The sequence below is a fragment of the Macaca nemestrina genome, chromosome 16, assembly GCF_043159975.1.
Source record: "Macaca nemestrina isolate mMacNem1 chromosome 16, mMacNem.hap1, whole genome shotgun sequence".
NCBI lineage: Eukaryota > Metazoa > Chordata > Mammalia > Primates > Cercopithecidae > Macaca > Macaca nemestrina.
The window spans coordinates 18,049,205-18,073,319 of NC_092140.1; the positions used below are offsets into that span (position 1 = coordinate 18,049,205).

A 24,115-nucleotide genomic window follows, 5' to 3' on the forward strand; every position below is an offset into this window, starting at 1 on the left:
GATGGTGTGTGGTGAGGCTGGAGTGCTGGGGGCCTGATCACAGGAGGCTGTGAAGGTGTGGGCTGGAATGTGGAGTTTTTATATGCACCAGGCAGAACCAATGGAGGATTTTATGCAGGGGAGGGGCATGATCTAATTAATGTGTGCCTTAGCATGATCCTTCTAGCTGTGGATAGAGACTAGACTGTTGGGGCGACAGTGGAAGCAGTGGATGTGTGAGGGGAGGAGGCTGCAATCGCAGCCCAGGTGAGAGAGACGGGGGCCTGGACCAGCTTTGTTCCCAGGCAGGTGGGCAGGTGAAGATGTAACAGATGAGCTGTGGACCCAGAAGCTACAGAGGACCCTGGGTTTCTGTCCTCTGTGTTTGGGTGAATGGTGGTGATGTTTCCTGTGATGGGGGGCCAGGGCTGGGAGGTAGTTTCAAGGAGGAAGAGGGATGAGAGTTTGTACTTGCCATGGGTGCATTTACATCACATGTGCAACAGACATGCAGGTGGGGGTACTGGAGGGCTACAGCTTGAGGTGGAGACCCAGGCTGGAGATTTAAATCTAGGAATCACTGGAGTAGAGCTGGTCTGGCTGAGGTCACCTAGAGAGAGAAGAGAAGGCGGTGAGGCCAGCCCCAAGGTCTTCCCAATGCTAGGAGCTCAGAAAGAGCATCAGCAGAGAGTGAGGAATAGTCTCTATCAAAGCTGGAGGGAAACCTGGGGAGTGTGTTGCCATGGAAACCAAGGGAAAACTATTTCACAGAGGAGGCAGCGGTCAGTCCTATCGAGTGCTCCTGAGGTGCAGAGTAAGATGAAGACTGACAATGGACTGCTGTTGTCAAGACGATTGTCGGTGACCCTGGCACAGCAGCTTCAGTAGACAGGTGGGGACAAAAGTCTGATTCCCCTGAGCTGAACTGAGAATTATGAGGGAGTGGTCTTACTGTATCCAGACATTGGTTTCAATAACACTTACTGGGAAGGAAAGCAGAGACATGAGGCTTCATCTGGACAGAAATGTGAGACCCAGGAACAATTTTTGTTTCATTTGATGTGGGAGATACTAAGATGAGTTTGGGTGTGTACCACCGACAATATAGATGGTACGGAAAATGAAGACGCAAGAGAGGGGAGGGGACTCTGGGGCTTACCAAGGAGCCAGGATTTCTACCGCTGAAGTATTCTCAAAAGCAAAGAATGTAAGGGCTCTTTCTCCATGGGCAGATCAAAGCTTCCTGCGGATTGCCACAGTAACCCACAGAAATTCTTATTTTGATCTGTTTTTTGTTTTTGTTTTTGTTTTTGTTTTTAGATGTAATCTCCCCCTGTTGCCCAGGCTGGGGTGCAGTGGTGCCATCTTGGTTCACTGCAACTTCTTCCTCTTGGGTTCAAGTGACTTTCTTGCCTCAGCCTCCCAAGTAGCTGGGACTACAGGCACCCACCACCACGCCTGGCTAGTTTTTGTATTTTTTCTTTTTCTTAGTAGAGATGGGGTTTTGTTATGTTGCCCAGGCTGGTCTTGAACTCCTGGCCTCAAGTAATCCATCCCCCTTGGCCTACCAAAGGGCTGGGATTACAGCGTGAGCCACCGTGCCCGACCTCATTCTGATCTTAAATGTTCTCAGTATCTAGACATCGGTACTTGGCTTATACACTCGATACCTGCTTTTCCCTCCATTGTGGGCCAGGCTATTTCCATTCCTGCCCATTTCAGTTAAATAGATTACTTAGGAAATAGCTAAGCTTTGTAGAAACAAAAATAACAGCATAATACTCTCATTAATAAGTCCTGAATCACTGATAAAATTTAGCAATATTTTGGAAAGATGAAATAATTTACCATTCTTCAGTGTGAAACTGACCTTCTTTCTCTTCTGTTTCAGTATCTTATTCTAACTCATACTCGTTTCAGAGAGGGTTTCAGACTCTGAAACGAGTATTATTTCTTCAGGTCATCTTTGAGATTCTGACTTTCTACTTTGGTTTCCATACCTTTCATGTCTACACTCACAGACACATGTACATCCATTCAGTCATGTGTACATCTGCATGTAAGTACATGTACATAAGTATTCTTCCTTTCACTTGTTGCTTCCTTTTACAACTTTTCAGTACCTCACTTCTACCCCAGTTGATAGGCTATGGCCCAAGTTTGCATTTTGAATGTCCCTCTAGTCCTCTGCTTGTATTAGCACTGATGGGGTCCTCAGGAGAGTTCAGCGGGCACCTTAAGGATGGTGACCACAGCGATTTCAGTGTGGTGGTGCCTGCAGAGGAAGCTGTTGCTTGCCTTCTGTGATTGAGACAGGCACCTCTAAGAAAAGCGCAGAGTGCCACTGGGCCAAAGCACCCTGTATTATTCCTTGTTACCATTATTGCTCCCTGAACAGGGCTCTCATGTGTCTCTGTAGGATAATCCAACCTCAACACAGTGGCTGAAAGAATCTGCTAAAAAATAATTCAGTGCCCCAAAATACACTGGGCTCCAAATAAACTCTAAAGAGCAAAAATGGGCTCATGTGGCATGAAACAAATAATCTTATCCCAAGTAAGAGAACAGTTTCCTTTGTGTTATCAACAGGACTGTACCCCATAAGTGTCCAGGTACATTTGGTAAGAGATGGTATTTTAACACGATTTTCTGTTGCAACAGAGTATCAGAAAAATGCACAGATTGAGAAGCTCCGGAGTGAGATCGTCGTATTGAAGGAAGAGCTACAGCTCACCAGGTCTGAGCTAGAGGCTGCACACCATGCCAGTGCGGTCAGATTCTCCAAGGTACCAGGCAGAATTCTGTGGTATTTTAATTACAATTAACTGTATGTAATTCAATTGTGCCATGGACTCTAATAAACAGAGGACACTTAAGAGTTTGTAGCACTTGACAAGATGATTGCATTTTTTATTGCCATAGTAGTATCTTACTACAAAGCACATCACTGGAAATATATTTCTCTATTTTTCAAAAGCCTTTTAGAAAACTGAGGTGGAATTCATATAACACACAATTAACTTTCTACAATTTTGCTTAAAACAGAAGTCTGACACTTCTCATATCTCACTGGGCTAAAGTCAAGGTGTCAGGAGGACCATGTGCCTTGGTAGAAGCTGTAGAACAGAATATTTCTTGCTTATTTGGTTGCTGGCAGAGTTCAGTTCCTGGCAGGTGTAGGCCAGAGGTCTACACTTTCTTCCAGGCTGCCCACTGAGGGAGGGCTGCTCTTAATTTCCTTGTGAGGCTACCCATACTCCTGGGCTCCTGACCCTCTTCCTCCATACTCAAGGCCACCAACAGAGGATTGAGTCTTCCTCATGCTTCCGATCTGTTTCCTTTTCTCTTTTTTCTCATCTGTATTACCCATGTGTCAGGCCGTTTGGTGCTTGGAATGACTTGTTCAGAGGCACTTGGGTTGATGAAGGGCCCAGGAGGAAAGAGGCCCATGATTCATTGAGTTCTGACTTCTGTGGGTCACTGTGGGTACACCGTGGGTACCACGCATGCCATTATTGATCCAACAGAGGGTTGACCTTGATGTACCTAATGGAGAGAGTAAGGCCATCAAAGAGCGTTTATTTCCTTGTCACTGTTGGAGTGACAGTGTGCTCAGTTCTTCCTTGTTTCCCCCATGGGGACAGGAAGCCTGTGACAGGAAGTGTGACTTTCTAGGGAAAACAGCAGTCATTTCACAGAATCATTGACAGAGCCCTCTGTCTTCCACATAGGCTCACTCTTTTTAAACTGTAATATACCTATAATGTAAAATTTATCATTTTAACTATTTTTTAAGTGTACAGTTCAGTAGTGTTGAGTGTATTCACATTGTTACGGCCAATCTCCAGAACTGTTTTATATTGAAAAACTGAAACTACCCATTAAACAACAGTGCTCCCCTCCCACCTCCTTCCAGCTACTTTCCCTCTCTGTGATTTTGCCTGCTCTAGATACCTCATATGAATAGAAGTGTAGCGTATTTGTCTTTTTGTCATCATGGGCTTATTTTACTGATAATATCCTCAAGGTTTATCTATGTTGCAGTGTGTGTCAGCATTTCCTTCCTTTTTCAGGCTGAATAATAGTTGATGGTATATGTCTGTATACCACATTTTGCTTATTCGTTCATCTGTTGTTGGACACTTGGGTTGCTTCCACTTCTTATCTATTATGACTGATGCTGCTATGAACAAGGGTGTACCAACATCTCTTTTAGGCAATCATTTTACAGTGTACAATCCAGTAGCATTTAGTGTATTCACAATATTGTGCAACCACCATTTCTCTAGTTTCAAAACTCTCAACACCCCAGAAAAATAACCCATACCCATTAAATAATCACTTGTACTACCCTCATCCCCTGGTAACCACGAATCTTTTTATGTCTATGAATTTTCCTATTCGGTATACATCTTTTAAAAAAATCTGTAGACCAGGTATAGTGGCTCACAACTGTAATCCCAGTATTTTGAGAGGCCAAGACGGGAGGATTGCTCGAGTCCAGGAGTTCAAGATCAGTCTGTGCAACATGGTGAGACCCTGTCTCTACAAAAAATTAAAAAATTAGTTGAGTATGGTGGCATGTGCTTGTGGTCCCAGCTACTCAGGAGGCTGAGGAGGGAGGAAGATGGCTTGAGTCCAGGAAGTCAAGGCTGCAGTGAGCTGTGTTCACACCACTGCACCCCATTTGGCTACAGAATGAGACCCTATCTGAAAAAAAAAAAAAGTAATATGTGACCTTTTGTGTCTGGCTTTTTTCAGTTAGCATAATGTTTTAAGGTTCATCTAAGTTGTAACATGTATCAGTACTTTTTGTCTTGCTGACTAGTATTTCATTGTATGTATGTATGTATACGTAATTTGTTTATCCAGTCATCCATTGGTGGACATTTGGTTCATTTTCACCTTTTGGCTCCAATGAATAATGCTACTATAAACGTTCATGTGGCAGTTTCTATGTGGGCATATGTTTTCATTTTTCTTGATTATATACTTAGGAGTGGAATTGCTGAGTCATATGGTAGTTTTATGTCTAACTTTCTCAGGAACCACCAAACTGTCTTCCATAGTAGCTGTACCATTTTACATTTTCACCAGTAATGTTCATATTTCTCCACATCCTCACTAATACTTGTTATACTTTTCTGTTTTCTTAATTAAAGTCATCCTATTGGGTGGGTGGGAAGTGGTATCTCATCAGGTTTTGATTTGTATTTCCTTAACAACCATTATATTGAACATCTCTTCATGCTTATTGTCCATTTGTATATATTTTATTTGGAGAAATGTCTATTCAAGTCCTTTGCCCATTTGTTTAAATTGAATTGTTTGCCTTTTTTGTTGAGCTGTATGAGTTCTTTATATACTCTAATAGTTTCATCACTTTAGCTCTTATATTTAGGTCATTGATCCATTTTGAGTTAATTTTTGCATACAGATTGAGAGAGGGGCCCAGCTTTATACTTTTGCATGTGATTTGTCCAGTTGTCCCAGTGCCAATTATTCAGGAGACTATTCTTTTTTCATTGAATGTTCTTAACACCCTTGTTGAAAATCAGTTGACCCTAGATGTTTGGGTTTATCTCTGGATTCTCAATTCCATTCCACTAGTCTATATATCTGTATTTATGCCAATATCACACAACTTTGATTACTGTAGCTTTGTAGTAGACTTTGAGATTGATAAGTGTGCGTCTTCCAACTTTGTTTTTCTTTTTCAATATTGTTTTGGTTATTTGTGGCCTCTTACAGTTTCATATGAAATTGAGGATTGGCTTTTCCATTTCTGCAAATAAGGTTATTGAAATGGGATTACACTGAATCTCTTGATTGCTTAGGAGAGTATTGCCATTTTAACCATATTAAATCTACCTATCCATGAACATGGGATGTCTTTCCATTTATTTAGGTGTTCTTCAATTTTTACAACAAACTTTGACAATTTTCAGTGTGCAAGTCTTTCACTTTTTAGGTTACATTTATTTCTAGGTATTTTATTCTTTGGGATGCTATTTTAAATGGAATTGTTTTCTTAATTTCTTTCTTGGATTGTTCATTGCTGGTATGTAGAAATATAACTGCTTTTTGCATGTCGACCTTGTACTCTGCAACTTTGCTGAATTTGTTTATTACTTTAGTAGTTTCTTGTGTATTCTATTTTCTTTAAATAGCTGGTAGAATTCACCAGTAAAACCATCTGGTCCTGGACGTTTCCTTTTTAGGAGGTTGTTGATTACTAACTCTATCTGTTTATTTATTGAAAGTCTATTGAAATTTCCTTTGTCTTGGGTCAGTCTGGTAATTTATGTAGGAATTTGTCCATTTCACCTAGATTATCCAATTTATTGGTGTACAAGTGTTCATTATATTCTCTTACAATCCTTTTAATTTCTCTAAGATTGGTAGTCATGTCCTCACTTTCATTTCTTAGTCAGGGTAGCTAAAAATTTGTCAGTTTTGTTGATCTTTGCAAAGAACCAAATTTTGGCTTCATCTATTCTCTGTATTACTTTCCTGTCCTTTGCTTTATCTTTGCTCTACTTTTCATAATTTTTTTCTTTCTGTTGCCTTTGAGTTTGGTTTGCTCATCTTTTTCTAGCTAGGTTATTTATTTAATATTTTCTTCTTCTATATTTGTTTTTTGGAGATAGAATCTCTCTCTCTGTTGCCCAGGCTGGAGTACAGTGGCACAATCACAGCTCAATGCAGCCTTGACCTCCCCGTTCCAAGTGGTCCTCCTACCTCAGCCTCCTAAGTAGCTGGGGTTACAGGCACATACCACCATACCTGGCTAATTTTTTTTTTTTTAAATTTTTAGTAGAGATGAGGTCTCACAATGCTTCCCAGGATGGTCTCAAACTCTTGAGATCAAGTGATCCTCCCACCATGGCCTCCCAAAGTGTTGGGAATACGGGCGTAGTCATCACACCTGGCCCTTTCTTCTTTTTAAATGTAGGCTCTTACAGCTATAAATTTCTTTCTGAGCACTGATTTGGCTGCATCTCATGAATTTTGGTATGTTATGTTTTCATTTTCATTAACCTCACAGTATCTTCCAATTTCCCTAGTGAGTTTTTCTTCAACCCATTGGTTGTTTAAGAGCGTGTTGTTTAATTTCCACGTATTTGCTAATTTTCCAGTTCCCTTCTGTTACTGATTTCTGGCTTCTATTGTGATCAGAGAAGATTCTTTACATGATTTTGATCTTTTTAAATCTGAGAAACACTTTATGGACTAAAAAAAGGTCTTCCTAGTGAATATTCCATGTGCACTGAAGAAGAATGCATATTCTGCTGTCGTTGGGTACAGAGTTCTATATATGTGTGTTGGGGCTAGTTGGCATATAGTGTTGTGCAAGTTCTCAATTTAGATTTGAAAAATCCTGAAGGTCATTGAGAAATCAAGTGCTAAGCTTGAATCTAGCTCCTATAAATCTGAATTTGTATTTTCTGGTGGTGGGATGGAGTTATGCTACCCAAATTGCTATGGTGTCAAGAAATGTTCTTTTATTGCTCAATATATATTTTCTTTAAAGTATATTTACATTTTATAGATTATGGTATGACTTTTATACAAGTTCACAGAACACAAAAAGCTGGAGGCCTCGGGCCTCTCTGTTGTTATTTTAAGGGATGTAAGGACAACAGGGTTCTGTGTGCTGCCTTTAGTTTAGAAAAATCTTTGTGCACAGACCTGCCATGATAGGAAATGTTATTACAAGCCCAACTGAAATAAGCAATACTAGCTAACATTTTTGAAGTGATGCTATGAACTTTTATTTTAAATATTGCTTATTTTCTTCAGACCAGAACTTTTAAAAGCTGTGTATTAAAATAATTTCAGGAATATGAAATGCAAAAAACAAAAGAGGAAGACTTTTTGAAGTTATTTGATAGGTGGAAAGAAGAAGAAAAGGAGAAACTAGTTGATGAAATGGAAAAAGTCAAGGAAATGTTTATGAAGGAATTTAAAGAATTAACTTCCAAGAATTCAGCATTAGAATATGTAAGTATTAAACCTAGAAGTTCTTATGGTATTGATTGCCTTGAGAGGTGGTGTTAGGATGGCATTAAGGCCAGGGGATCCAGCAGTTACTTTACGGTACCCTGGTGCAGACGTTCTTCTCCCCAAGAGTCTTGAGGGAGGCATAGAGGCGACAGAGTGAGTCAGAGGTGTTTTGCTGAGAATGGGAGCTTTGGCCTTAAACTCCAGTGCAGAACACTCGTGGTGAGATATAGAAGACCCTCTTCTATGAAGGTCCCTCTTTTCTTATCTGGTTAGGTTACCCTTGAACTGTAAACTCCTCCCTGAGTTTTGGAACTTTCCACTGTCCAGTGGGAATGGAAGAAAGCAGACCCAGAAAGACTAAGAACCCTTGCCAGGCCCCCTCCTCAACCCAGGCCCGGGTAGGATCTCTAAAGCAAGCAAGTTATGGCTAAATGAGCCCCTCTCCCTTATGGGAACAGCCCTGGTCCATACAGCCCTGGCCTCATGCGTAGATGATACCTGAGCTGCTTCTTTAGAAAGAAGCAGCCAATCCATCAGTGTCCTCCTGCTAAGAATTCTAAGCTCCCTGGTTAGATTTGACGTGACTCTTCTTTGGGGAAAAGGTAGAAAGGAAGGGAGCTGAGCAAAGGTCCTTGAGCTCCCTCTAGGGGCCAACAAGTTTTATAAACAAAAATAGAGAGATTTTTGGAATTCACCTGAGGGCTTTCCTAAAACTCTTTAAACTCTAGCATGAGGTTTGGTGAACGATGGCCCATGAACCAAGTCCAGCATACCACCTGATTTTGAATGGCCTGTGACATAAGAATAGTTTTTACATTTTTACTTTTTATTTTTTTCGAGACAGAGTCTCTGTCACCCAGTCTGGAGGGTAGCGGCACAATCTTGGCTCACTGCAACCTCTGCCTCCTGGGTTCAAGTGAGCCTCGTGCCTCAGCCTCCTGAGTAGCTGGGGTTACAGGCACATGCCACCACACCCAGCTAATTTTTGTATTTTTGGTAGAGACGATTTCACCATGTTGGCCAGGATGGTCTCAAACTCCTGGCCTCAAGTGATCCTCCCACTTGGGCCTCCCAAAGTGCTGGGATTACATGTGTGAGCCATTGTGCCCAGCCAGTTTTTACATTTTTAAAATGTTGGAAAAAAAGAAGACTATTTTGTGACACAGGAAAATTTCATTAAAGTTCACATTTCAGTGTCATGAGTGAAGTTTTATTGAAACACAGCCATGTTTGGTAATTTACGTGCTGTCGGTGGCATTTTTGTGCAGGAGCGGTACAGTTGAATGTTTTGTCTGAGACCTCGTGTTATGAATCTACATGATTTATAACTGTTGCTATTGAGCTTGGCTACCTGGCTGAGGTAGTGTTTGTCAGGTTTGTCCACCAAAGAATTTCTCTTTTTTCCTCCTTTCCCTGCTGTCCTTTCTGAAATGAAGTCACTATGAGCAGCCTACACTGAGGAGAGGAGAAGTGCGCTCCCCTATCCTTTTGTTTTTGAAGTTAACATGTTACCTTCTGTGGTTTTCTGAGGGTTTTTGCCATGAGTAACATTAGGAACAACATCAAAAGAAAAGGGTAAAATTAAAACGTTATGTCCCTAATGGATTTACTGATGTGGTCCCTGGACAGTGTTGGCCTCTCACTAAACTAGCTTAAGAACCAGGTGCATTCAGTTCTTCTGTTTCTGGTGCCTATTAAGTGCCCATAAAAAATTTTAAGCCCCAGCTGGGCCTGATGGCTCACATCTGTAATCCCAGCACCTTGGGAGGCTGAGGTAGGCAGATTGTTGTGTAAGCCCAGGAGTTTGAGACCAGCCTGGGCAACATGGCAAAACCCTGTCTCTACAAAAAAAATACAAAAATTAGCCAGGTGTGATGGTGCACGCCTGTAGTCCCAGCTACCTGGGGGGGGGGGGTGCTGAGGTGGAAGGATTGCTTGAACCCAGGGGTTGAGGCTGCAGTGAGCCATGATCATATCACTGCACTCTAGCCTGGGCAACAGAATGAGACCCTGTCTCAAAAAAAAAAAAAAAAAATAGACTCATTTAAGATTAGAAAGTTAGATTTTCCTTCCCCTTTTTTCACCCTGTACATATTCTGATAGGAAGACCAGCAAGCAGTAGAAACAAACCAGTAAAACCACAGGGAAGCAGAAGTGGGAGAAGCTTCCAAGAGCATCCAGGAGCATCCAAGAGGGCAGTCAGATTTAAAACACAGCTATGTGCTCCCTGATTTTATTCTCCATTTCAGTCTTATAAAAGTCTAACTGTAGTACTGAGCTTGAATTTTATCTTATAGCAACTGTCAGAAATCCAGAAGTCCAATATGCAGATCAAGTCCAACATAGGCACATTAAAAGATGCACACGAGTTTAAAGAAGACCGTTCTCCATATCCCCAGGATTTCCATAATGTCATGCAGCTTCTTGATAGTCAGGTACGTGCAAGTGGGTGACAGCTGCAGTGGATGCCTTTCTTTTTCTTAGCGAAGTAATTTACCGTGAGTGCCATCTGCAGAAAAACTGTGTGTCTTTTTCAGTAACCATGAAGGTGACTAGCTCTTATTTTTCTCCTGCAACACGCCTAAGTCATAAGAGGTGTTTGTTACACGCTTGCTGTTGGCAAATAGCATACACAACAGTTGGCAAAACTGTTTTGTTTCTTCTCTCCATAAAATCAATTTGAATTGGTTAGTATAACCTAGCTATTCATTTTCCATCTTTCAGATGTAGCTTTCAATTTCAAAAGGCGTAGAAGGGCACATTGAAGCACCAGATTTAGTTTTAGAGTTTAAATATACTGCTAATTGTATTTTTAGTAGAAATGGAGTTTCACCATATTGGCCAGGCTGGTTTCCTGACCTCAGGTGATCCACCCACCTCGGCTTAATTAGCTGGACGTGGTTGCAGATGCCTGTAATCCCAGCTACTTGGAGGGCTGAGGCAGGAGAATTGCTTGAACCCAGGAGGCAGAGGTTGCAGTGAGCTGAGATCACAGCATTGCACTCCAGCCTGGGCAACAAGAGTGACACTCAGTCTCAAACAAAATATATATATATATATATATATATATGTGTGTGTGTGTGTGTGTGTATATACGTGTGTATGTATATATATACATGTGTATATGTGTATGTGTATATATACGTGTGTGTGTATATATATACACACACGCACACACATACACGTATATATACATACACATGTATATATACACACACATATATATGTATACACACACACATACACACACACACACACAGCTAACTGGCCAAGATCTCTTACATTTATGAGACAATCACTTTTATTTGGAAGTGAACTTCTGTAATCAGCACAATCTTCATCATGGCTATTTTGGTCACAGCGGTTTAGGGGAACAATTTTTTTTAAACTAGGAAGAAAATAGAGATGAGAGCTTATGAATTCAGGATTTTTTTAAAAAGCCTGGGTCATTCTAAAAAAGGTAAGTGAACTTTGGAAATCGGGATCACTGCTTCTTGCTTCAGTGCTCACGTCTTTCCTCCCCTACCCAAATCTACCTGCTCCACTGCAGTCAGGCTGACCATGTCCCTGTCCTGTCTGAAGTCCTTCAGTGACCCTTATTCTGGACTTCCCACCAGCTTGCAGGGTCCTTTGGGTTCTGATCCCTGGGACATCTTTCTCTGTTCTTTGCTTTCCTGGCACTCCAGCGGCCCAGCAGCCCATGCCTCTGAGAACATGGCCTTCTGTCTTCTTCCTCAGCTCTGGCTGCCTTCCTGCCTGTCCTGCAGCTCCCAGTTTTCGGGACCTGTCTTTTACTCATTCTTTAGTATTCAGCCAGTGGGGGAGGTACCACTTTCAGAAAGTTCTCCTGAGCCTCTAGGCTATAGCATTTTTGTAGTCCCTAAGTGGGACCTGATCACATACACATTGTATGTGGATTCTCCATGGCTGTGTCTACTCGCCTCCCATCCAGAGCAGGGCCTGTCTCTTAATCTTCTTTTAGCCTGCCAGTGGCCATCCAGCGAGGTGCCTGGTATATGGTAGGAAACCAGGAGCTGTGTCCTGAACCGAACTGTTGACATCTGCTTCCAGCAGGCTGGAAACTACAGCTGGTCACTCATGAACTGAAGGACATGGTTCTAAAATCCTAAGGTCCCACCTAAATTTCTTCTATTTCTGTCCTGTGAGTTGTGTTGTCAGTTCAGAACCCATGGCCTCAGAAACCTTGGTGTTTCCTTTTGGCCTCTTAGGTTGGCAAACTAGCACCTACTTTTGTAAATAAAGTGTTACTGGCTATGTCCCAGTAACACTTTATGAGTGCTAGTTCATTTACATCTTATCCATGGCTGTTGTCCCAATACAGTTGTGGGATGACACAGCTGTATTGTGTTGTGTTGTGACCAAGTTGTTTGGCCCCCAGAGCCTATGATATTTACTATTAGCTCCTTACTAAAAAATTTTTGCTGACCCCTGCCTTATGGTATAAGATTAAAACCAGATGCAAATGTATTTAAGCATTTTTGACTGTGTATATTCTAAAAAATACCAGCTGTATTAGTCTGTTCTCACACTGCTACAAAGAACCACCTAAGACTGGGTAATTTATAAAGAAAAGAGGTTTAATTGACTCACAGTTCCATAGGCTGTACAGGAGGCATGGCTGGGGAGGCCTTAGGAAACTTACAATCATGGCAGAAGGACAAAGGGGAAGCAAGCATGTCTTAAGATGGTGGAGCCAGGAGAGAGAGAGCAAAGAGGGAAGTGCTACACACTTTTAAACAACCAGATCTTGTGAGAACTCACTCACTATCATGAGAACAGCAAGGGGGACATCCACCCCCATGATTCAATCATCTCCCACCAGGCCCTTCCTCCAACACATGAGATTTGAGTGGGGACAGAGAGCCAGACTATTTCACTAGCTAAAATTTTACCAGATAGATAGTTGGGTTTCATAGGTATTCACTAAAAAGGAAGCTTCCATATTGCATAGATCTCATTGTTACAGTTGTACATAAATTATTCTTTTATTTTGTAGGAAAGCAAATGGACAGCTCGAGTTCAAGCTATTCATCAAGAACACAAGAAAGAGAAGGGTCGGGTAAGGTTAAGAAACCAATGGCTTAAAGTGGGCCATGTTTTAAAGGAATATTTGCTTTTCTTTTTCATAAACATAATATTTGTCCACTTAATAACATTTGGGGAGAAATGTGTAGCAAAATTAAAATTACGTATAATTCTAACACGAACAATAACCACTGCTACTACTTTCTTATAATTTGTTTCAGTTTTCTTTTATGCATTTCTGTAAGTGTAGAACCTCATATATACATAGCTTTACAACATTCGAATTATGTTTTATAGGTTTGTACACTTTTCACTTTATATATCATAGACCTTTCCTAAGTTTTAAAGTATTCTTCAAAATCATGACTTTTAATGATGTCATTATGATCTTATTGGATGTATCATAAGTTACGTAATCATTTCTTCATTGTCAAATACATATTTCTGATTTTTTTGCATCACAGAACTGCAATGTAATGTTTTAAAAAGGCAAGAACTGTTTACATTAAAATCACTTTAATGAAAACAAGCTTTTAATTATGACACGGATTCTCTTTCACCTGAGTACATCAGAAATTTAAGTGTTAAAATGTGTTTACACTAGTGCAAAACATCTAAAGTAGATGTATTTGAGAAGATCTTAAAATAGGAAAACTTCTGTTTATTTTTTCACTTGAAATTGTATTTTGTACCTTAGTATTTCTTGTAGATCTTTTCTGAATGGAAAAAATGTTTCCTCTTTTGCACATTTTCTAATATTACCTTTCTTAGTAGAATATTAAACAACAAAAGATCATATAATATGTGTGTGTATAATTGCTAGGATGAAGTGTGTTCAGATGATCAAAAAATTTATCAGCTTATATTTCTCCAAAGTGGAACAAATACTGAGGAAGATGGGGGTAAAAAAGAAACTGTGAACAGTACTAGAGCCAAGCTAAAGCAAAGCAAACAAAAACTAAAAATATTTCACAAAACATCTGCAGTTCTTGAGGAACTTCGATGGGAAAGTTAGACATTAATCTACCTTTAAGATTGTATCATTTCCAGAAAATGAAATAGGAACCACTATTTTTCCTCTATTCCATTTATAATATCATTTCATCATGCAAATTTATAGTGATAATACACAGACATACAACCAATATACATATCTATATACATACACATATACAGTATATTGAAAATTGTATCACTGATGTGGCAGTTCAATTTAGGAGATATTTACTGAGCATCTGCTATGTACTACACTTTATAAGGCTAAAAAGAGGTATGGAACAATGCCTGCCCTCAGACTGCTTACAGTACAAAAGGAGAGTAGGAGTGAGGGTACAGATATGGGAATCAGGATGGGATAAATGCAGAGTACCCTAGGGACTGAATGGAGAGAGTTTCTTGAAGTGGGGTTAGGGCTGTGTGTGGATCATGCCCATGTTTACTTCTTCAGCCTAAACAATTCTTCTGAGTTCCAGATTAGGTAGCCAGCTTTGTACTGACATCTCCATGGGCTTCTCAAGTGCAACATGCCTAAGATGAAGTTCTTGGTTTGTTCCCAGACGTGGCAAATGGCACCCTCGTTCTTCCAGATGCTCATCTTGATTCCACCTTTCTCTCTCAATCCCCGAGTCCAGGCTGTCTGCAGGGCTCGCTGTATGGAACCAGTTCTTCTGTTTCCTGTTGCCTTTACCACTAACTAAGCCTCCATTTCTGAATGGGCCCCAGGGTGGGTCTTCTCAATTCCAGCCTTCCCCTTCCTTAGTTTGCTCTCCACAGAGCCAGAAAAATAACCTGGCTGCTGGCCATCATTCTAGCCTCAGCCTGACCACCCTCCCCCCTCCCGGAACCTCCTCTTTCCAGCTACGATTCTAATTCTAATTCTGCTAACTTCTAGAACATTCTGGCCTTTTCCTTTTTTATACCTGGTTGTCATTGTTGGGAAGCCCTTCCGCTTTCTCTTCACATGGCTACCTCCTTGCCCTCGGTATGAGTTTTCTATTCTGTGTAGCAAATGACCACAAATTGAGTGGGTGAAAATGGCATGTATTTCTCTTCTCAATGTATAGGAGTCCAGGCAGGGCTTGGCTGGGCTCAGGGACTCACAGGCTGCATTGAGAGTGTCAGCTGGGCTGTGTTCCTGTCTGGGGTTCCTTGTGGTTATTTGAAGGGCTGAGACTATTAGGTCCCAGAGGCTACTCCTTCTCCATAGCAGTACACAGCATGATGACTTCAAGGCCAGTGAGAGTGTGTCTCTCTTGCTTACATTCTCCCCCTTCAGGAAGGGCCTGGGACTTCTTACTTTTTGTTTTTTTTTTTTCTTTTTGGTGGGACAGAGTCTCACTCTATTGCCCAGGCTGGAGTGCAGTGATGCCATTCTGGCTCACTGTAACCTCCGCTTCCCGGGTTCAAGTGATTCTCCTGCCTCAGCCTCCTGAATAGCTGGGATTACGCGCCACCATGCCGAGCTAATTTTTGTATTTTTAGTAGAGACAGGGTTTCATCTTGTTGGCTTGGCTGGTCTCGAGCTCCTGACCTCAGGTGATCCACCTGCCTTGGCCTCCCAAAGTATAGGGATTATAGGCGTGAGCCACCGTGCCCGGCCTGGAACTTCTTTTAGGGGGCTCACCTGAATAAGACAGGCCAACACAGGATAATCTTCGTTTTCATAACCTCAGAGTCTGCAGATTTGGGACTGCAATTGCATCTCCAAAGTCCCTTCACCTTTGCCATATTCTGTGGTTGAAAAGCACAATGTTCTCTTCAGACCAAGGGACAGCATCACACAGGGGTGTACACCAGGAGTGCAACCTTGAGAGCCCCCTGAGAACCCTGCCTACCCCACTGCCTCTGGCTTCTGGGCCCTGGTCACCTGATGTCACTCTATCCAAGTAGGTAGTCCCTTTTTTTATTATTCCCATCACATCTCAAGCAGAGCTCTGAGCACTATTTTAAATAGTTTACTTGCTTATTTTTTTCCTTGTTTGTTATCTGTCTCTCCAATCATATCCTTGGCCCTCTGAGTAAAGGGCTCTATCTGTTTCGCTCTCCATTGTCTTCCCAGCATCCACTCATGTGCCTGAAATGTGGTTGGCACTCGCTACACACTTGCAGAATGAAAGTGGAAGGTAGCTAGACGTCTAGCCAGGGCATCTTTCAGCCTTGTTTTCATAGTTGGAGAAAGGCTGATTGTAGGGTTCAGAAGAGCAGGGTTACCAGAATTGTCTGGAGGTCTAAGCACCATCTTCTGTAGGGAGGACACTAGTCCAGGTTTCCACCCTGCACCTAGGGAGCTGCCCCCGTGGCAATGACTGTGTAGTTAGGACGATGGCGTTCACCTCCCAGCATATTTTATCTATGGCAGCTAAGATGCAGGATCCCAGGAGCAGTGGACGGTAGTTTCTCCGCACCACAAGTGGCTCCACTGTGCAAGGAGTGTTCTCCTTTGTCCCCCTGCATTACACGGAAGCAAACGTGGCCCGTTCTTACCGTTCATGTCCTGGTGTCCTGGGGCGGACTCATACTGGCTCTCAACTGGGCACATTTCTCCTCATCAGGGTGTTTTGTTTTGTTTTGTTTTGAAAGCTGATTAACCAGCATACCATTGGTTTCATGGGAACATTTAGAAATAAATGGATATTTGTATTTGCCATATACTTAATCCTTCTAAGAGTTCTATGAGGTAGGTGCTGTCACCCATTTTACAGGTGAGGAAACGGGCTTAGACAGATGCTGTCTTGCCCACAGTCGCTGGTATTTGAATGCAGGCCCTGTATACTCCAGGGCATACTACACTGGCTGGCCTGTCTAGCTCCAGGCACTCACCTGTGAAGCTCCCAGCTGGGAAGGAAAACAGGCAGTGACAGCTTCGAGTGGTTGCTTTTCTGTAAGAACTCAGGATCTTTTCTTTGGTTGCTCTAACATGGTAATCCCTAACCAGGGATGCACTTCGGAATTATCTGAGACTGTTTTCCAGAGTACACGTGACCAGCTCCACTCCCTGAGATCTTGATTTAGTAGGTAAGTCTGGGACACATGGATTTTGGAAATAAACAAACCAAAAGCCACCCAGGCTATTCTGTTTTGGATCTATGGTTTGGACCACTGCTCTTAGATCATTAAAATCCCTACTCTTATTCTTCAGGCCATCTTTCTAGCATTGGTATTTAGGGACAGAATTCAGGTTTCTTTATTAATCGGTGGGCCGAGGTTGGGGGCGGAGTTTTTAAATCCTGGCCCCTTTAAAGCCATCTGTATTTCAAAGCAGTTGTGGGAATTTCAGTGGCCTCTGGCTGGAATAGAAAGCGAGTTACAGTTTTTACACTTTGTCATTGTGAGTCATGATAGAGAGAAAGACTGACGGTTGTCACTGAGGAAGAAGGTGAGGCCTTTCCTGGTTTTGAGTGGGGCACACCTCATGTACTGGGTATGTGAGGGGGATTTGTGCCACCGCTAGGCTGCACTCCTTCCTTGTCTGTTGGTTTCGCTTGTTTAGAAGCTGCTTACCTCTCCCTTCTTTTCTCTTAAACCCTAACAGAGGGGTGAATTCAATCAGGTTTAGTAATCTCTGCCTGAGACCTAACTATTAATTATTCCACATGATTGGTGCCTGCTATTCCCACAATGCACATATTGTATTTCTCTGTTTAGGGGAAGTTGCATTTGCCAACTTTCTATTGATTTACCTAGATTCTTGGCAATTTTTTTTGTTTTAAATAACATTGGTAAGAGTTCAGAGGCAGTCACAGATAAGCGATGGCATGTCCTTTTTACCCAACAGAAGACCCTTGAGAGCTTGGGAGGTTGTCAAATGGTCACATAATGAAGGAAGGGAGGATGGGGTGATGTGGACCGGTAGGGAAAAATGCGTAGTGCTTGAAATGGGATAATAGAAAATGGGCTTATGAGCTGCAAACTTCAAAATAATTTCTGGCTGTGTTTGCCTAGACCCTCTCCATTCCTCTCTCCACAAACTTAGATTTTCCCCCATCTCCTTTCTTCCTGGGGCCTGGAGCAACTCCCCATGTAGTTGATCAAGGCCAAGACCCTAAACCTCTATCCGGCAGCCTGGACATTTTTACTGGCTTTTCTTTCTATTTTCCAGCTCAGCGTTTCCCAGACTGCTTTGGAGGCCACTTTTCCAGGGGCCTGTAAGGATGAAAGCTCTTGGCAATGCCCTCCTTGGGGGAGGTTCTTAGTATCCACTAGGATAGGAAAGATTCTTTTTAGGTTTCACTCGGAAAATCTTTATAGATTGGTTCCACCCAGTGTTTGTCCAGCCTCATAGGATCACGGAGATTTCAGAGGCAAAGCCATGCAGGATGCTAAGACACTGCTTTTTTTTTTTTTTTTTTTTTTTTTTTTGAGACAGGGTCTTACTCTCTCGCCCGGGCTGGAGTGCAGTGGCATGAGCATAACTCACTGCAGCCCCAACCTCCTGGGGTCAAGCAACCCTTCCACCTCAGCCTCCTGATGAACTAGAACTACAGTCTCACCCCACCACACCTAGCTTAAGTTTTAAAACTTTTTGTAGAGACAGGTCTTACTGTGTTGCCCACGCTGATCTCCAACTCCTGGACTCCAGCGATTCTCCCTCCATAGCCTCCCAAAAAAGCACCGACCTGGAAATGTGCATGTGAAAGTTTAAGTCTGGGCTCTGCCCCCTTCAGCTGTTTCAATTAGGGCCAGTGACTTTACCTTTCTAGACTTGAGTTTTCCTATCTGTACGATGGGGCCAACATGTGTCTGTAAAATTGTGGCGTGGACTCAACAAAATGAAGTGCATCTAGTACACAGTGAGTGTTAATTTTCTAAAAGCAAGCAAATGAGGAAATGCTGGTCTAGGTGCCCTTATATGCTTATCTCAGGCATGGATACTTCCTGCTCCTTTATTTGATCAGCATACCCTGTCACCACTTCCAGGACATAGACTTGGAATGTCCTTCACCCCAATTATCAAGTCTTTTTTTTTTTAATTTTTTATTTTTTTGAGATAGAATCTCACTCTGTCGCCCAGGCTGGAGTACAATGACATGATCTCAGCTCACTGCAGCCTCTGCCTCCTGGATTCAAAAATTCTCCTGCCTCAGCCTCCCGAGTAGCTGGGATTACAGGCGCCCATCACCACACCTGGCTGATTTTTGTATTTTTATTAGAGATGGGGTTTTGCCATTTTGGCCAGCTGATCTCAAACTCCTGACCTCAAGTGATCTGCCTGCCTCGGCCTCCCAAAATGTTGGGATTACAGGCATGAGCCATGGTGCCTGACCTCAAGCGCCCCCCACCCTTTTTTTTTTTTAAACCTTCTCTGTTTAAACAACTACTGAAATTGCTTTAAGCACCTTTCCTTCAATTATTGAAAACAAATTCTTCTTGAATTCCTTTTGTCCAGTCTATGATCTTCCATGACATTATCTCTAAAGATGAATATATCTGCGTGTCTCTGTCCTCTGCTTCTCTCCCTTTCTTTCCCTCCCTCCCTCTTTCCCTCTAATCTCCATCATCGCCCCTCTTTTTCTCAGTAAACATTTATCAGTAAACATTTCTCAGAGAACCTGCTAAGGGCCAGGGATTGGGCTAGTTTCTGGGAATATAAAATAATTAAGATGTGGCTGGGCATGGTGGCTCACACCTATAATCCCAACACTTTGGGAGGCCAAGGCGGGTGGATCACCTGAGGTCAGGAGTTCGAGACCAGCCTGGTTAACATGGTGAAACCCCGTCTCCACTAAAAATACAACATTTAGCCAGTTGTGGTTGTGTGGGCCTGTAATCCCAGCTGCTCAGGAGGCTGAGGCAGGAAAATTGCTTGATCCCAGGAGGCAGAGGCAGCAGTGAGCCAAGATTGCTCCACTGCACTCCAGCCTGGGTGACAGAGTGAGACTCCATGTCAAAAAAAAAAAAAAAAAAAAAAATTTAAGATGTGCTCTCTGGCCTAGGGTGGGCCAGGTGGCATGTGAAGGACAGGACTGCAGGAAAAATTTAGTACTGAGGGTCAGAGCCACTCTGCAGGAGAAGCCTGAATCCTTTATCATTGCTCATCATGTGTTATTTCATGTTATGTGCTCTAGTTGGCTTAGCTGCTCCCAGTAGCAGCATTGTCTGGGGTCATGAGCTCCCTTGGGAACACAGATGAAGCACCTAGAGCAGCCAGGGTCAGGATCTACCATGATCAAATATTTTTTCAATGGTTTGATGTGCATGGATAGCATCAGGCCAGCAAAACAGGCAGGGCATGTACCTGAAATCTGGAGAAAGAAGACATTTGACATGCAGCTTACAGACAGATGCCTTTCTTAACTGTTTTTCAGCTCCTGTCACATATAGAGAAACTTCGAACCTCAATGATAGATGATCTAAATGCAAGCAATGTTTTCTACAAGAAAAGGATAGAAGAGCTAGGGCAGAGACTTCAGGAGCAGAACGAGCTGATTATAACTCAGAGACAGCAGGTATGTCTGGCGACAGTGTGGCACCGTGCTTCTTTAAGCAACGCAGTCTATCTAAGAACATGTGTTTTTTACTTTAGAGCATTTGTAAGTGGTATAAGGTGAGGAAGATGGAATATTTTTCCCCTTGTGATTGCTTATAAAAGCTAGTGCAATAAAATACATTTTTAAAAGGTATTTAAAAGTAATATGTTGAAGATTTATACAGTTAAAGTTCAAAATTAATTTGATTTGAAGGTAAATAAGAATTTCATTCAGTAATTACCCTGAGAAGCAGCCAAATCCAAATGCAACTTAAAAAACTTTTTTTGTTATTTTATTTTAGACTCAAGGTGTACATGGACAGGTTTTTTTACATGAATATATTGTGTAATGGTGAGGTTTGGGTAATAACTTTTGCCTCTATGCTTTTAAAGTCCACAAGCCTTATGTCCCTGGATGATTTAGTGAAAAGGTTAATTTACTAATAACAGTATCTTTCCATTATCCCATGTGTGTGTCCCTGTCTAACTTCAGACATATCACTAGAAGACTGTATTTCTTTGCAGATTAAAGACTTTACCTGTAATCCAGTAAACAGTATCAGTGAACCCAAAGGTAAGTGGATGGGATTCCGGTGCTGGCAGCGAGGGGACCTCCCCAACTGCGCTGGGCTTCAGAAGAATGTGGGCCCCACTTGTTTATGTGTGCTAAGATGGCATTCTTCTTGTTGTATTAATTTGGTAGGTTTGTCCTCTATTATTCTAATTTGAGAGATTTGTTACCACAACCCAGAAAGGTGAAGAATTTAAAAAATCTAAACTATCACGTAGTTGTTTCATTTTTTTAATCAGAATACTTTTAGGCACATAATACCTACTTGGGAACCATTTGCCTCTTAACTTATACACCGTAGAACAGAGTTATGTGTATAAAAGCACAGGGTCTGTTGACAGATTGGGTTCACCTGCCATCTCTGGCACTTCATAGCTTTGTGAATCTCTGCCTCAGTTTCCTCAGCTTTATAGTAGGAATATGAATAGTGTTTCAGTCTGTTTTCTCTGCTATAATAGCATACCACAGACTGGTATTTATAAAGAAACAAAGTTTCTGGAGGCTGGGAAATCCAAGAGCATGGTGCTGACGTCTGGTGTGGGTCAACCTATGGTGCAAGGCATCACCTGGCCAGCTAATGCATGGACAGAGAAAGGAAATTGGGCCAAACTCATCTTTTAAAATCAGGAACCCACTCTCAATAACCAACCCATTCCTGCCACTATTGCCATGTAACATTGTTACAATGGCAGTTAAATTTCAACTTGCATTTTTGAGGGGACATTCAAGTCATAGCAAATAGTAACTACATCATAGGCTTGTTATGAGGATTAAATGGGATAATATACCTATTAAGCCCTCATTAAGTTAGCCATTATTATTGATATTAAGCTCTTAGTAGGCCAGGCACAGTAGCTCATGTTTGTAATCCCTGCACTTTAGGAGGCCAAGGCAGGAAGACCACTTGAGGCCAGGAGTTCAAGACTAGCCTGGACAACATAGCGAGTCCCCCTTCTCTAAAAACAAAAAATAAAAAATGAGCTGTGCATGGTGGCAGGTACCTGTAGTCACAGCTACTCAGGAGGCTGGGGTGGAAGAATCACTCGAGCCCAGAAATTCAAGGCTGCAGTGAGCTGTGATTCCACCACTGCACTCAAGACTGGGTGACAGTTTGAGAGACATATCTCTAAAAAAACAAAAACCAAAGAACTCTTAATTATTCTAAAGTGCTATAAAGGCTTGCTGCGTTTTTCTCAACTGTGGCTGTTTTGGGGTTATAGGTTTGTTCTATGCTTAGCGGGAATATGCACAACCTACTGACTGCACCAGTGATAGCCTGCCTACCTCTGTATCATTCAAGGTCTCTCTCTCTCTCTCTCTCTCTCTCTCTCTCTCTCTCTCTCTCTCTCTCTCTCTCTCTGTCTCTCTCCCTCCCTCCCTCCCTCCCTCCCTCCCTCCCTCCCCCTCCCCCTCCCTCCCTCCCTCCCTCCCTCCCCCTCCCCCTCCCTCCCTCCCTTTCTTCCTCTCTCTCTCTCTCCCTCCTTCTCTCTCTGTCACGCATACACACACTAAGCCAGTCAAGACCAGGGCAACAGCTGACTTTGCAAAAGAAAAAAAAAATAAAAAAGAGACCAGAAGGGAGACTGGAAGCCACAGGTTCAGGGTCTCACTTCTGCCTAGTTTTCTTCCCGGTGATTCCAGTCCTGGTTCCTGCACGTCTCAGGTTGTTGAGGCATCTTTGTCTATTTGAGGGATGCCACCTGGGGGTGGTGCTGGGGTGTATGAGCTGGGTTTCCTCACTCTTGTTTTGAGATAGAGTTGAGGAAAGAGGGTTGTGGTTCCCTTTAACTCCTCTCAAAATAACAAGAGCTCAGGTAGGGAGGAATACTTGCAAAATTAACTAGATATCATAAATATTTGACTGAAAAATAATTCTGGGAAAAATTTAGCTTCAGAAAGATTTATGTTATGCGTATTTATTCTCCTGGTGATGTGCTATATATTGGTACGTTTCCTTTATTGTTTTTCATGGGGGCACAAATTAGGATAAGGGCTACAAAAATTTAATCCATAGCTTGTGATTTTTTTTGTTCATTTATTTTTCTGTCATTTCAGGAAATCCTTTAGCCTGGCAGGCTTTTGAATCTCAGCCAGCTGTTCCAGCTGTGCCTAGTAAGTTCCTATAATAGATGCAGGGCTCCAAAGGTATCTTTAAAATGCTAAACCAAAACATAACTTTTACTTACTATTTTTCGAGACTTTTCTTTGAAAACTAGTGTATTTAGAGATCGCATAATGATTTATTTTGATTCTTGGTTTTGACCTCATTCTAAAACTCAAGACTATGAATATCCACGTGATGTTGTGGTGATTTTGATTAGCCATAGCTATTATTTCACAATTTGTCTAAAAAGGGATGACTAAAAATTCCTTGGCATCACTTTAGTTTATACTTGTAGACTTCTCAAAGTGACACACTGGGTGACTGGGTGACTGTGGTGTCACCACACTTTGAAACTGCTGACACTCTTACTGCTGCAGGCTTTGACAGGTGACCTGTCTGTCCCCACTTGTGGTCAGCCTGGCCATCTGCTCTATCTCCCGGAGCTGTCAAGATTCTGCAGTAAACCAAAAGGACATAATCTTCACAGTTTAGAAACTGACAGGTCGTTGTTTAAAAATACTAGCTAAATAGTTGAGATAGTTTTGCTTCCATTCAGGAAGGAGTAAGGGCAGATAGCCGTGCCATGTGCACAGCAATATGACCACAAGAGGAGTATGGGCTGAGGCTGAGCGCAGGGAGACGGCACCACACACGTGGGCCTAGGGATCTCAAGAGCACTGTGTAGTGACCAAAGGACATTCTTGACCGTGTTTTGGAATTTGCACTACTGGCCAGAAAATGCTGATGGTTTTAACCTCTCAGTCTTCTCGGAGGCTTCTTGAAGTCTCTCGTTGCTTCTTGGAGCTGAAGAAGTTAAGTGGTAGTTAAGGAGAGGAGCGGAGTTTAAGTGCCAAGAGGAGGACTGAGAGAGGAAGAGATGCTGAACTTACAGCTTATGAAATGAAGGAAAAAACACATTTCAGAGAAGGATGGAAAGGCCGAA

At 42.2% G+C, this 24,115-nt stretch overlaps 1 protein-coding gene across 6 annotated transcripts in view; it reads left to right on the forward strand.

Moving 5' to 3' along the window:
* The window catches only part of LOC105477401 (DAZ interacting zinc finger protein 1), a 62,268-nt gene that overhangs the window by 11,782 nt on the left and 26,371 nt on the right, over positions 1-24,115 (forward strand). For 3 of the 6 annotated variants that reach the window (XM_011733890.3, XM_071081148.1, XM_011733920.3), the window contains 7 exons: positions 2,641-2,765; positions 7,822-7,983; positions 10,284-10,421; positions 13,004-13,066; positions 20,337-20,477; positions 21,023-21,071; positions 23,124-23,180. In XM_011733890.3, coding sequence (XP_011732192.2) covers positions 2,641-2,765; positions 7,822-7,983; positions 10,284-10,421; positions 13,004-13,066; positions 20,337-20,477; positions 21,023-21,071; positions 23,124-23,180 — 735 coding nt within the window. The remainder of the gene's footprint in view (positions 1-2,640; positions 2,766-7,821; positions 7,984-10,283; positions 10,422-13,003; positions 13,067-20,336; positions 20,478-21,022; positions 21,072-23,123; positions 23,181-24,115) is intronic. The other 3 variants (XM_071081147.1, XM_071081149.1, XM_011733929.3) reach the window with 1 other exon arrangement.